The sequence below is a fragment of the Urocampus carinirostris genome, chromosome 5, assembly GCF_059441175.1.
Source record: "Urocampus carinirostris isolate Australia breed hairy pipefish chromosome 5, RoL_Ucar_1.0, whole genome shotgun sequence".
In the NCBI taxonomy this organism is placed as follows: Eukaryota; Metazoa; Chordata; class Actinopteri; order Syngnathiformes; family Syngnathidae; genus Urocampus; species Urocampus carinirostris.
In genome coordinates this window covers 34326043-34339741 of record NC_142353.1, presented here as the reverse complement: position 1 = coordinate 34339741, position 13699 = coordinate 34326043, and the positions used below count along the sequence as shown (strand labels likewise).

Here is a 13699-nt window from a genome sequence, read left to right as displayed (position 1 = left end):
AAGAAAAACATCAATTCAACTACAAAAGTTGTTTCTTTTCAGTAATGCAATTAAAAAAAATGTTATTTTGATTACAAAATGACAAAGATATTGCAAACACTCAAATATCCTATCTCTAAATATAAGAATTTCATTAAAAAACTATACTAGTAGACTGTAAGCTATAATCAGCAATATTAAAACCACAAAAGATTCTCATTATTTCAGTTAATCTCTATTAAATCCAGAACAAATGACTTAAGTTTTTAAAATTCTGTTACAGATTCAGTCATACGATTCAAACTTTTTCTGAGACAGTCCTGTACAGTGAGGAAAAAAACGGTTTTAGAATAGAATAGTCCTGATTGTCATTGATACCACTGTAAAAACATTGTATGCAACGAGGTTAGACATGGCAGGGTAAGACATCGAAGAGAAAAAAGAGAAAAGACTATACGGATGATGGGCAAAAAAACAATTACAATGTAGTGCTTAGAAAAAATGGCCTAAGTTATAATAATGCAAAAGACTAGCGCATTGTAACAATAGTGCAATAAAAACAAGTCCAATAGCATTTGGCAGCATTAATTTAAAATCAAAAATATATGTAATTCACAATTACAGTTTGTAATACAGTTTCATTAAGCAAAAATAAAACATGGGAAAACAAACAAAATTGTCACAAGTTGTTTTTACACTTTTGTACGCTTGTTTAGGGTTGTTATGGCCCTGGGGAAGAAGCTCTCTCTGGCCTGTTTGTCCTCGCTATGAGGGACCAGAGGGCAACAGGTCAAAAAGGTGGTAGCCGGAGCAAATTATTTTCAGAAATTATAAGGTTATGTTTGGGAATAAAGACCCCAGGACCCCCACAGAAAATACAGCACAGGGTTAGTCCAACTTATTCATGGAGAAATTCAAGCACTTTCAAAGGCAATTTTCCAATTTCTCCAGTACCATTCAAAGAAAAATGATAAACTATTAAATTGTTAATAACAGTTAATGATTAGTTGTCGTTATCATTATTTTTATTGATCCCAAGAACAGTAACGATGTATTTAAAGTGAGTGCTAGCAAGGAAAGTCATTTCTTCTAAGGTTTAATTTATGTTTCAACTAAGCTGCTGTAAATATGAAATGGTGATCTGAGCCCCATATTTTGTACATTAAACTTATTGGCATAAAAACACATTTAACTTTAATGCGCAATCTATTGAGTCAGTCTGTCGAGAAACATGGCTATAATTTTGAGCATTTACAAGCACTTCATGCACATTTCTAGCACTTTTCGAACTTTTAAAACACAACATCAAAATTCAAACATTCAAACAAGGATTTCCAGCACACGTACGAACCCTGTCAGTACCAAGAATGACGTGATAGAAAGAATACCGGCAAATAGGTGGATTTTGTCATAATTCCTACATGAATAAAAACAAATATTTATGAATATCTTTAGCTCAATCAGCAAATTTCAATTTTAACCTGATTGATACATTTTTCAAGTGCTAATAACAAAACATTGCTAGTTATCATAAACTATCTCACTTACAACACCAGATGAGGAAAACTAATGGTAGTAACTTAAATTATAAACAAAATAAAGTCAACCAAAGGGAAGGTCAATGAACAGCAAAAAATATTGGATAATGGAGAATGCATCCTACAAAAAAATAAGCTTTGTAATATAATTAAGCAGTTGTTACGACATACACAATATGTATTGTTCCGAGATACACAAGATGTAAACAAAGACCCCAACTGTGCACACAGTGTTTGTTTTTTTAATTTTACAACTCAAATCCTCAAATGTTTGTTTTAATTCACGACTAATCTACAAACTGCACAGACAGGGACGATAAAAGCGGCCTACACAGCAGACAAAACAACGACAAGACCTCAACATCCTACGAGAGGATGAAACGGCGATGCACTTCCTTTTCAGACATGCTAACGCTTAGCCTGAGGTGACCCCCTTCACACAAAACATTCGTCTAATTCCCTCCAGTGTTTTCTTAAACTTGCCGTACAAAACACACATTAACGCACACAAAAAGCCAGACGACTCTTTGCAAACATTTGCCCTTTTCTTTCTGCTTTGGGTCTTATCGTTGGTTGTCGGTACACCGTGTCCCGAATGGGGGGATGGTAGGGGCCTTGAACCACAATCAGCATATCAACTGTTTTTTTATGATAAGAAATCAATTAAACAGTTGTGTTAAGTTTGAAGGACAAATGACTCGCGAGCCGGTTTAACCTTAGTGACGCAGAAGAGCATCATTAAATAATATGGTCCTCATTTAGTGACTGAACTCCAGAATCCACCAAGAGACAACATGGGAGTCTCATAAAAAAATAAGCACAGTCAAGTAAGTCTCTAACAACTATTTTGTTACATTTATTGATTGCGGTTTCATTAGTTTTTGTTCGAAACTATTTTTTTTTTAAACCCATTCGCTGCTGGAGATATGGTCTAAGATCCATTGTAGTTTAAATACACCTAATTTCCCTTGTCCATATTCCATTATCTGCACCGGTTTTCCACAGAAGGGTCGCGGGGGCACTGCAGCTCATCCCAGCTATCTTCGGGCAGTGGGCAGGGGACACCCTGAACTGGTTGCCAGCCAGTCGCAGGGCACACAGGGACAGACAACTCACTCATCCACACCTAGGGAAAATTTGGACCGCCCAATCAACCTGACATGCATGTTTTTGGAATGTGGGAGGAAACCTGAGTGCCCAGAGGAAACCCACGCAAGCACGGGGAGAACATGCAAACTCCACACAGGAAGGTTTCATCCCATGACCTCAGAACTATGCCGCACCCGCGCTAACCACTGCGCTGCCGGGCTGCCCTAATTGCAATTATGGCTTGCAAAAATAAAGACTGTATGGCTTTCATTCAACATCATCTTGCATGGGATTGTCGATTTCTGCAAGACATAAGACAAAACATTTAAAAGCTAACTTTTGTAGGCGTCTATATGCACACAATCATAACACTCTACCAACTTACAGTATTTTAGCAGAGTCCTGGGTCAGATGTCAAAAGCATATACACAGGTGACTTGCCACCTGATGCCCGCCGCCTCGGGTAGAAAGTGTTCTGTGTCTCGGTCATCGGACGTGACCGAATGTGACCTGCAGCATCCATGAAAAAATATTGTTAAAACCAATGACGGTTTAGTGTAAAATAGCAATGATTTGTTGTTCTGTTCCCTCTCGGAGAGATGATCTATTAGGAGGCATGCGTTAGGTAAGATATCAAGGCGACCGCTTACTCTCTATTGTGTCAGTGGTCGTTTCACTGGGGGGAAGGGAAAGAAATACGACGTTAGAGGCTTAGTTAGCTACCACATAGGCTAAAGGTCATGAGTTTTTACCTGCCGCATGTTGTCCTCCGGCGGGTTGCTTTGGCTTGCTGGATGCTATAGGAAATACAGCATTGTGTTAAAAATGCATATTATATTGATTCACCTAGTAAACAATCTCTATTTAGATGTAAAATAATTTTGGGCCTGCTTAAAACTGTGGTGCATAGTTTGAGATTTCCCTAAAAAGTTGAAAGTTAAATATTTTACAATAGTAAGTATGTGTTAAGAATGCCCAACTGAGTTATTTTCCATTGCGCCCTTTTGCTTTTATCAGGCCTGTTTGGGGCGGAACAAACCCCCTAAAAGATGAAAAAGGAAGAGCGAATTTGAGCGCATCGAGAAATATCATGTACTTGCACGCAAATCACATGCAGCTCTTTCGCCATCTTCTGGTTTTAAGTCATGATTGTAGCCTTAGCTTTTCAAATCGCGCACAACACCTTTAACTCATTCGCTTGCAGCTTACCGTAAATTCCGGACTATAAGCCGCTACTTTTTTCCCAAATGTTCAGCCCTGCGGCTTATTTAGTGAAGCGGCCAATTTATGTAATTTTTCTAACGGCCACCACCGGCACTTGAGTACAAAAGGTAAAATTTAGACCGGTGGAATTGTGCTCCGAGGTAGACTGCATCCTCTTAGTTTATGTTCAAATTGTCCGTATGACAGAGGACAGAGGTTCGTTCCGATTATGAGGAAGACGCCCTTGATGGCGACAGTTATGAAGAGAAAGACGAGGACGGTTTACCGTGAATTTCGCAATTGCGGTACGACTTTTTTTAACAGCTACGCTTTATGCGTTGCGAGCGTGTTAGGAGTAGCGTGGTGGTACCTTTCACAGGCACGGTTTGGGATGAAAGTTATATTATTATTATTAAAGCTTTGAAAACTCTCAGTGTACCGTCTTTCTTTGTAAATATGTGTAACCATGTATAATATGTATTTGCAACTGTATGTTTTTGTAATGTATTTATTTTAGAGACTTATTACGATATGTTTTCTACGAGCGAATCAAAAAGAAGGGGCAGAGCAAACGCGGGCTGACGGGAAGTGGGGTAAAGCTGAGTTAAATCTCTTTGATGTTGCAGCGGACAATAGTGGATATATATTTTTTCCACCCTTAACTTTGGAATATCACATTTTTTTTGTTGGATTACTTTCAACGGGACCTGGACATTAAAGGTTTTCATTAAATTCTAACTACCGGTATCATTTTCCGTTCATGTTGCCGATTGTGGTGGATGGATTGAGTACAATATTTGCAGTTACAATCGCGGCACCTAAAGTCATGTTTGGGATAAACTTGTGACAGTGGTACATGTTTAAATGTTGACGCATGCGGCTTATATACAGGTGCGGCTTGTGAAAGGACAAAACCAATAATGTCCGCAAAATGTTGTGCGTGCGGCTTATAATCAGGTGCGCTCTATAGTCCGGATTTTACGGTAGTTAATTTATCGCTTACTTAAATGGACAAAAATGGAGGAATGACATCTAAAACCATCAATGGCACTAAATTCAGAACAAACAGTTGTCATCATTAGCCATTATTGGTAGAGAATGAGTAATGACAAAAATATTTGATGAATAGTTAACAAAAGTAAACCACAACTTATTGACCTCCAGCTCAGTTCATTTAAGAACTAAGTCGAGAATTGGTAATCGACATAAAAAATTGATGAATTGTCAACAAATCATTGACTTCTAGCTTAGTTCCTTCATAGCCAGAATACTTGAGTGGAGACTATACGTCTATATCAGTCAATGGCACCAAATTGAGAACATATTTTTGACGTCTTTCAATAATTGTAAATCAGTTAATAAGAAAAAATATGTGAACAACTGAAAAAATGAACATATTAGATTTAACCACTAAAACCTTTATTCATATTACTAAAATGGAAAAAGGAGTTTTGAAGACTTTAAGGTGTCAATGGGAACTGATTTTCCATGTCTTTAGTCGACATTGGTAGTGAGTGAGTTACGAGTGAGCACACGAACCAAAATTTGCCATCCCTGCTTTGAACTCTCACAGAATCCGCCTGGGTTTTATGAACAGAACAGCAATTCCTATGGGAAAGGTTTTCAGGTTGCTTTTGACTGTGTAATCTTGCAAACTGACATTCCCCTCCACCCACTTTCATACAAAGAGTTCCTCTTTCTTCAACTTTGTCACATCACATTTTTTTTGTGTGTATGTGACCCCAGCCTAGCCTGGGAACAAAGCTAATCCTCCTAGTGTATGGAGGGGAGGGGCACGTACAATGCCGGTTTGTGCGATTTCGCCGGTGTGGACCTCCTCCTGAGGGCGGCTTTGTTGATGTGTGGCCCTCCAAGATCCTGTGAGAGTCGGTACCGGGCGTGGCTCTCCTGCTTGGTGAGAAATGTCATAATGCGTATATTACGTTAAGTAAAATAGATTAAATGGGCAGGGGGGGGGGGGGGGGGGAGAGAGAGAGAGAGAGAGAGAGAGAGAGAGAGAGAGAGAGAGAGAGAGAGAGAGAGAGAGAGAGAGAGAGAGAGAGAGAGAGAGAGAGAGAGAGAGAGAGAGAGAGAGAGAGAGAGAGAGAGAGAGAGAGAGAGAGAGAGAGAGAGAGGGAAATGTGAGAGAAAAGAGAGAGGGAGGAAAGTAAGTTAGTTGGGAAATAGGTGGAGAAAAGAGAGAGAGATAGAGGGGTACATGGAGAGGGGGGAGTGTAAGAGAGAGTTGGGAGCAAAATAAATGGAGAGAGGAGGAGAGGATAGAGAGGGAGGAGGAAGAGTCAGGGGCAAAAGGGAAAAAAGAGAGGATTGAGAGAGGGAAAGAAAAAAAACCGAGAGGCAGGGGGCGATAGAAAGAGAGAACAGGGCGAGAGGGAGAGAGATGAGAGATCGGGGCAAGAGGCAAGAGAAAGAGCAGGACGAGAGAGAGAAAGAGAGAGGCGAGAAGGAGGGGGATTATAAAGAGCGAACAGTTCAAAGGGAGAGAGATAAAGGGGCAGGAGGGAAGGAGGCGAGAGAAAGTTAAGAGAGAAAAGTGCGGTAGAACAAAAGAGAGAAAGGGGCCAAAGTGAAGGGGCAAGCGTGAGAGGGTTGAGAGAGCTGGGCCAGAGAGGGAAAAATAAAACAGTGATAGAAATAGAGAATAGTAAGCGAGAGAGAAAGATGTGAGAGGGAAAGAAAGGGGTGAATGGGAGAGAAATAGATGAAAGAGGCAAGAGAGAACAAGGAGAGTGAGAAAAAGAGAGGCAAAAGCTTAGATAAATAGACAAAAACCTGCAGGTTTACAAGGTATCCTCAAAAACCCTTCCTCTGATTAAAATGATTGGAAATGCAATTAAAACACCAACAAAATATTGGTAATACAAAATATCTGATAAGGAAAATAACACTTCCTAAAGCCCCAGTGTGTAATATTTGACCACTAGATGGTAGTGTATTGTCTAATGTGAACGAAAACCGGTGCCAAAGAGCACAGCGTAGCCGCAAGATGAATGGTTAACTTTGTATTGTTGTTTGATTGTTTCATGCCGATTTGGTTTGTGGTGATGCAATGTTCTATTTCAACAATGTAAAAAATATACACATTTCTCAACCTATAATTTGTTACAAAAAATAACTTTTGTATGATATTTAAGGTATTTTTGCCTAGTATTCAAATCAATTTTTTTACTGAATGAAAGTGTTTTTAATACCACTAGGAAGCACCAAATATTACACAACGTCCCTTTAAAATGTTACTTTTTCAAAACATTGTAATAACATAGAACTCGACCAAAATGTGATGGAAAAGAAAAACACTGTAGCAAAGAGCTACAGCAATAATTTCCATTTTGCAGAGGATATCCCTGTGGTGAGCTTATGCTTTCGTTACACAGACGCTCCCCTACTTACGAACATTCGACTTAAGAAAAAACAGTAGATACGAACATTTTTTTCGGGATGTCGAAAAATATTCCAGACATTGCTGTAAGTTAGATTTTGTATTGTGTGCACATTTTTTCAAGTACAGGACAGTACTGTAGTGCTTCTTTCCGCCACTACCGGCATGTGGCGCTGTGAGACGTCACCCAGCATCCACCCCGAAGAAGAAATCCGGCTTCCTCCTCCTCGTTCGTGTGTAAACATTCTGTACTGTATCTCCAGCGCGCTAAGAACGTTGACATTTTTATTGTTTAATATCTCGTGCATCCATTCAGTACGGTTGGTGTAAAGTGTAAAGAGGCGAGCTGTTTCTATTGAAGTGAAAGTGGAATAAGAAAGTTTGATGCGGTTGAGAAAATGGTTGGATCGCTTTTTTGTGGCCACTCTCTAACACGGAGGAGGACCTCTTGAAGATTATCTTCGAAAAGTAAGTTACATTTAACTTTATTTATCTTTATAGAGCAAACTGTTTTATGAATCTTTTATTTTTTTAGTACAAAACAATCAGGGTTGGGTAGGGTCACTTTAACTTGATTACTTTCAATTACTTTTGGATTACTCCAATACCAAATATGCTAATAAAAGACAAAAGAAACTAAACATGAATAAAATGATGACTCACAACAGGTGGTAAGCTTTCTCTCCTGGCTTTGATCTCTTTGATCTCCGGCAAAACTAACATAAAATGCGACAGAAACGAAATGAAAATAAATCCAAACAGCTTGCCAACATCATTTTTGCCGTTCCATGTATTCCGTTACTCCCCAAGCCTGCACAAAATTTAGTAATTTTATTCATATTTAGTTTCTTTTGTCTTTTATTAGCTTATTTGGAATTGGAGTAATCCAAAAGTAATTGAAAGTAATCAAGTTAAAGTAACCCTACCCAACCCTGAAAACAATACAGGTTACTTATACAAGCCTGAAACATACATATACTATATAAAGCTTAAACATAAAAAATATAACACTGCGGCAACTTACGAACAAATTCAACTTAAGAACGATCGTCCGGACCCTGTCTCGTTCGTGAGTAGGGCAGTGTCCGTACACTGTGTGGTACTATGGCTCTCCTTTTTCTTATCATCTCTTGCTTGGATTATTATAACTATTGCGACAGGTTGTATAGCCTGTCTGAAATAATGCCTGGTTCATTAGGCTGTCCGAAAAACGGAGGACTTTGACTGTAAAATATCATACATTTCTTATGACATCAAGCAGATGTGCTGATCCATGTGTGGGCCAAGATAAACAACAGGATAAATGCAGTGTGTTACCTCAATCCGGGCGTTGCAGGAGTCCCGCGTAGAGGGACGAGGATCACTGAGTGCAACAGATGGGATCGGGGCATCTATTCCAGGTGGAGTTTCATCTTCACCTGGAAATTCCTTCGGGGGGTAAAAAACGCACACTGCGTTCCTCAGTATGTCCAGTGGAGGCATGGGAGAGGGTTTATTTATCTATGTTTAGTTTACAGTACCCCTACAAGGGTGAGGCCTCACTAATCTGGGATATATAAGCAAAAATCAGAGTGAGGTAAGGTTGTTCTTGTGAACCTGCATAGTGTCTGTCAATGAGGTTTTATGTAGCCTGGGAAAGTTTTAGATTCCCATGAGAAATTCAAGTCTTGGAATTCATCTGAGAAGGGGGCTTTGACATTTGGTTAAATTTTGCATATTCGATAGACTAGCAGTTATTAATATTTGTTTTGCTTGGTAACACTAACTCGTGGTCTGCCTGTTAAGCTTTATAGTTAAGGATATCAAATATGAATAAATAAAATAAATATAAAACAATCATTAAAGGCTTCGTACATCTTTTTCATAGCCATATTCAAGCACAATTCAAGCCCTTTCAAAGCTAATTTTCCAACTACACCAATACCCAGGATCTTGGTCCCTTAACTTGCCTCTTGGGCGCGACACGTAGGAGGCGCTGACGCTCCACATGGCAACGCCGTTCAAACTAATGCCAGCTGCTGTTAGTCGCAAGGTAAGAAAAATGCGATGGCAAAGCTAAGCCACGGGAGCAGGCTTGTCGACGCCATTTTCAAGCAGACAAACCTATTTTTCTTCATTTAAATTGTGCTCTATCCAGTCAGACTGCCAGGAAACATGGCAAGAAATTCAAGCATTTACAAGCATTTCACACAAAGTTCAAGCACTTTTCAAACACATCATTAAACTAAAATTCAAGCATTTTTAAGGATTGTAAGCACTCATACAAACCACTGTCATTACCTTAACTGACTCGACTATAGAGAATCATTCTATATATTTGATATTTGACATATTTGATATTTATATTTGACCAAAAAGATAAATAAGTAAATACAGATCTAATTAACATTAACAGTACATGTCCTCTTTAAACTTGCCTCGTTGGCATATTTTATTTTTCCTATTCGAATGTGTTTAAAAATGTGTTTTATAATAGCTAGAAAACACCACTTTTTATTTTTTCCTATTTTTTTTTTTCAATTTTTCCCTGATAAAAGAACAAAATATATAAATTTCAAAATTCCTTAAAATGGCAGAAGTGTCTTATTTCAATTTTAATATTTCCTGAAGGAAAAATAAAATAGGAAAATAATTAAGGGGGGAAAAGTTCCCCCCCCTTACATTAGCAAATTGTATAGATTTAAATTAAGAAAGTTATGTGCCACTTGCCATATTTGATAATGCGTCTGATTTTTTAGATTATTTCTCTTGCTTTATAACAAATGTTAATTAAAACATGGTTTCATCTTGTTTAGTATAGAAAAAGGATAAAAATTCAAGTAAAGTAAATTATCTCGTTACTTACCCAATCACAGTATAAGAGTGCACTCATATTTTTCTGAAGTAATTATTTTATGTCGTATCATGTAAAAAAAAGAAAAACGAACTTATTATTATTACAGTACTTCTAAAACATTTTAATATCAATGTGTCTTTTTTGTTGAATTTTTAAAATTTCACATACCACCTGAAGTTCTTTCACCTACCTCTAGGGGTACATGTAAAAGTATAGGTTTTTGAGAACTACTGAGCCTAACCATAACTCTGTAAAGATGCAACAAGATTAATATATTATTTCTTCCAGGGCTACTAGGGGGGTCATATAAATTAAGGAGATTGAAAACGTAAACAGTTAAACGAGATCCATTTACTTGAGAACAAGGGTCCGTTTTAAAGCATGTGGAAGTCTCAAAAATCTCAGGTGTCTACAGCCTAAATTGCGTTTCTACCTTCAAGTCTAAGATGTGTTTGAGCTTGAGACGCAAGAACTCTTGCTCCTTCAACTGGATGAATTCCTGACAGTTCGTGAAGCCTTTGGTCATCTTCAAAACAAAACAAGGGTCATGAAACAAAGCTATTTGAAGGAAAACGAAAGTGTGCATGTCGTGCGTCACCTTATGAAGGACAGCCTCAAGCTCACTGATCTGCTCTCTCAAATGTTTTTCCTTGGAGAGGATGACGTCCAGCTCGCAGGCCAGTTGACGCTTCTCTTGCCGGACCAAGGCCAGGTCTTGTGCCTGCCGTTGGCTTTCTGCGTTTTGGTAGGCCCGCTCCTAATAACAAAGCCCACAAGTAGAGTAGATCGATTTCTGAGTTAGATCAGAAGTAAGATTGGGCCTACAAAATATCCAGCCTAACTCATGCCCAAGGGTGTAAAAGCCGGACCCAGCCCGAGCCCTTACAACTAATTTTATTTGCAGAACCGAGCCTTTAGGAAACCCCAAATTTTATATTTGATTGTGAGGACACATAAGCAGTAAAGGTGATTTATGATAACAAATTAAAGCCAGTCTTTTTTAACAAAAGCTAAGTTAAGCAAAACTGTATCCAGTACCAAAAAAAAATCAAGTACTTTTTAAAGGTGGGGTGCGTGGTTTGATGTGTCCTTAAAAAGTTTGAAATCAATAATTTTCTCCATTTAGTATTTGTTAACACTGCCCAACTAAGTTCAAAGAGCCTTTGTAATTTTCCCCACTGCACCTAAATCCAAACAGCTTGCCATCATCATTTTTGCCGTTCCATGTGTTCCGTTACTCCCCAAGCCTGCACAAAATTTCGTCATTTTATTCATATTTAGTTTCTTTTGTCTTTTATTAGCATATTAAGAGACGGCTCAGCTAAAAAGTCTCTGTAGTGCGAAGTGGAAGGAGAAGAGGACGACGAGGTGAGCGGAGAAGATGAGGTAAAATTTTGGACTATTTGATAAAGTTTCAGGAGCGAGCAGAGAGAGTGGGAAAGGTGAGATGGCACAACATTCATTTGGACAGGTAACTTAAAATTAGTTTTACCTGGTTATATCAGTATCAGAAATTATTTTCCCCCCATTTTATTAACACTCCACTTATTGAAACATAAATATTTTGTTTGTTTGTTGTACATGATTCAATTGTTTGTTTGTTTGTACATGATTCAGATTGAATCGTTTCTTGTACATGATTCAATTCACGAATGGCAGCCACTCCAGCAGCTCCCGTGTTATTTTTGATTGTTCTCAGTTATCGATTGTTCTCAGCTTAGGGATGCTGCTGGAAAAGTGAATTTCCCTTCGGGGATGAATAAAGTATCTATCTATCTATCTATCTATCTATTTGCTTTTTTCTTACTTTAATCATCGGGGTTCCAGGCAGGGAGCGCATTACACTGGAATAAGGGAGGACAGTGATTCTGGGCACGTGCTGGTAGTTTTCTTTGATTCTCAAATGAAAATGGTGAAAGTAAGAAAATTACTGTTTCAAATACAGTTCAAATAATACCGCAAACCCCAAAAAGATGAAAAGGAAACATTTTATTTGAGCGCATCAAACAAATTCACAATTCACATGCCTGCAAATGCAACAAAAGGTTAAAAGAGGCTGCAATAAAAAATGCACAGAAGCCCCCCCACGAAACGCTAAGCAAATTCTAATTATTCCAAGCTGAAAGTCTGCTATGTTTTTGCTGATTACTACAATTGCTGTGTTTTTCAACGGGACGCACATTTATTTTCGGTTTCCGTTGTCTTGGTGACGTCACAGCTCAAGGAGGTATGAGATCAAACAGTCTTCTTTGAATAATAATTCCTCGAGATCCATGGCGCGTGGAATATTTTGGAACATAGCTGCATGATTGCGGGGAGAAACACTACAAGCTCTGTGCCTAATTGAAAAAAGGGTCCCTTATAATCCTTTTAAAATATCTTACATCTATGGGAGAACAACTCGCAGGACAGGTGCCAGTCAGCCAGTTAACTATTTTTTAATCATATGCCAGTTCTAATGGACTGGCTGCACTTGGTTGGAGAACCAGAAGGACAAAAACTCGATCAAAGCTTTCAGTGGAATGAAGTTGGAGTCTATACTGTCTTATTGGGTAGGGAGTGACTATCATTCATTCACCTTATTTATTTTCTCCAGTATCTCCTCCAGATGTTTGACTCGGGCCTGGAGAATATTCGTATGGCCCCCTTCAAATGCGCTCCTGACCTGGTCCAGCTCCATCCGAGTGCTCTTCAGCTTGATTTGGAGAGCCACAATAATGTTGTGGTGTTTGTCGCAGAAGCAACTGTGGTGAGGTTCCCGCCCTCTGTGCTCCTCTAAAGCAGCATAGATACAAAAACACATACAAACAGGAATGTAAATGAAGGAAGTTTACACACATTAAAAAAGGAATTGGCTGATAAGGTAATACATTTGCTTCTTTGTTTATCAATGCCAGGAAACATTTGTCATAAGGGACTTCAAGGGACACTTTGGAAATACCGTTACAAGGAGGGTTGGTAGTAACTGTGCAAAATTATTGGGATACATGAAAACAGGAATCATATACAGTAGTCGACTCTTTTACAAAAACAGATGCATACAATAATTAAAATGTTTGAAAATAACAGAAAATGTTTGAAAATAACAGTTTTTATTAATTTCCTTTTATTTATATGGGAGCCATTAACATAACAGTTACGTGCGCCAAAGAGAGTCAGCAGTACATAATTATTAAGATTTATTGTTGAGTCATTTCTAGCATTAAAGTATTTGCAGAGGACGAAAAACAACTTATTAATGTGAGAAAGATGTGGTGAATTATGAGTAAGAGTTATTTTTAATGCTAAAGTAATAATTCTAACTTTTGGTATGCCAGGAAAAACTACTTGTTACAAAATAATAAATTAAAAAAATTATAGGACAGCAGTACACACTGGCAAACGTTTCTCAACCTTCATTAAGCAAAGGCATTAGTTTAAAATTTTCTTTAATACGATTTTCACACACACACACACACACACACACACACACACACACACACACACACACACACACACACACACACACACACACACACACACACACACACACACACACACACACACACACACACACACACACACACACACACACACACACAGTAGGTAGTTAGGTCGTTTCCTGCTAAACACTTGATCATTGCATTACCTTAAATAAAGTCATCACCACAGCCC

At 38.4% G+C, this 13699-nt stretch overlaps 1 protein-coding gene across 2 annotated transcripts in view; it reads right to left on the bottom strand.

The window, feature by feature from the left end:
- Positions 1-550: 550 nt before the first annotated feature.
- LOC148366121 (uncharacterized) overlaps positions 551-13699 on the bottom strand; it is a 19298-nt gene continuing 6149 nt past the window's right edge. The window contains exons 9-17 of one of the 2 annotated variants that reach the window (XM_088336544.1): positions 12624-12820; positions 10644-10802; positions 10479-10571; positions 8527-8637; positions 5611-5720; positions 3359-3403; positions 3257-3282; positions 2992-3116; positions 551-2908 (exon numbers count right to left, since the gene is read on the bottom strand). In XM_088336544.1, the coding sequence (XP_088192670.1) occupies positions 2998-3116; positions 3257-3282; positions 3359-3403; positions 5611-5720; positions 8527-8637; positions 10479-10571; positions 10644-10802; positions 12624-12820 (860 nt within the window). In that variant the 3' untranslated portion in view covers positions 551-2908; positions 2992-2997. The remainder of the gene's footprint in view (positions 2909-2991; positions 3117-3256; positions 3283-3358; positions 3404-5610; positions 5721-8526; positions 8638-10478; positions 10572-10643; positions 10803-12623; positions 12821-13699) is intronic. The other variant, XM_088336545.1, reaches the window with a different exon arrangement.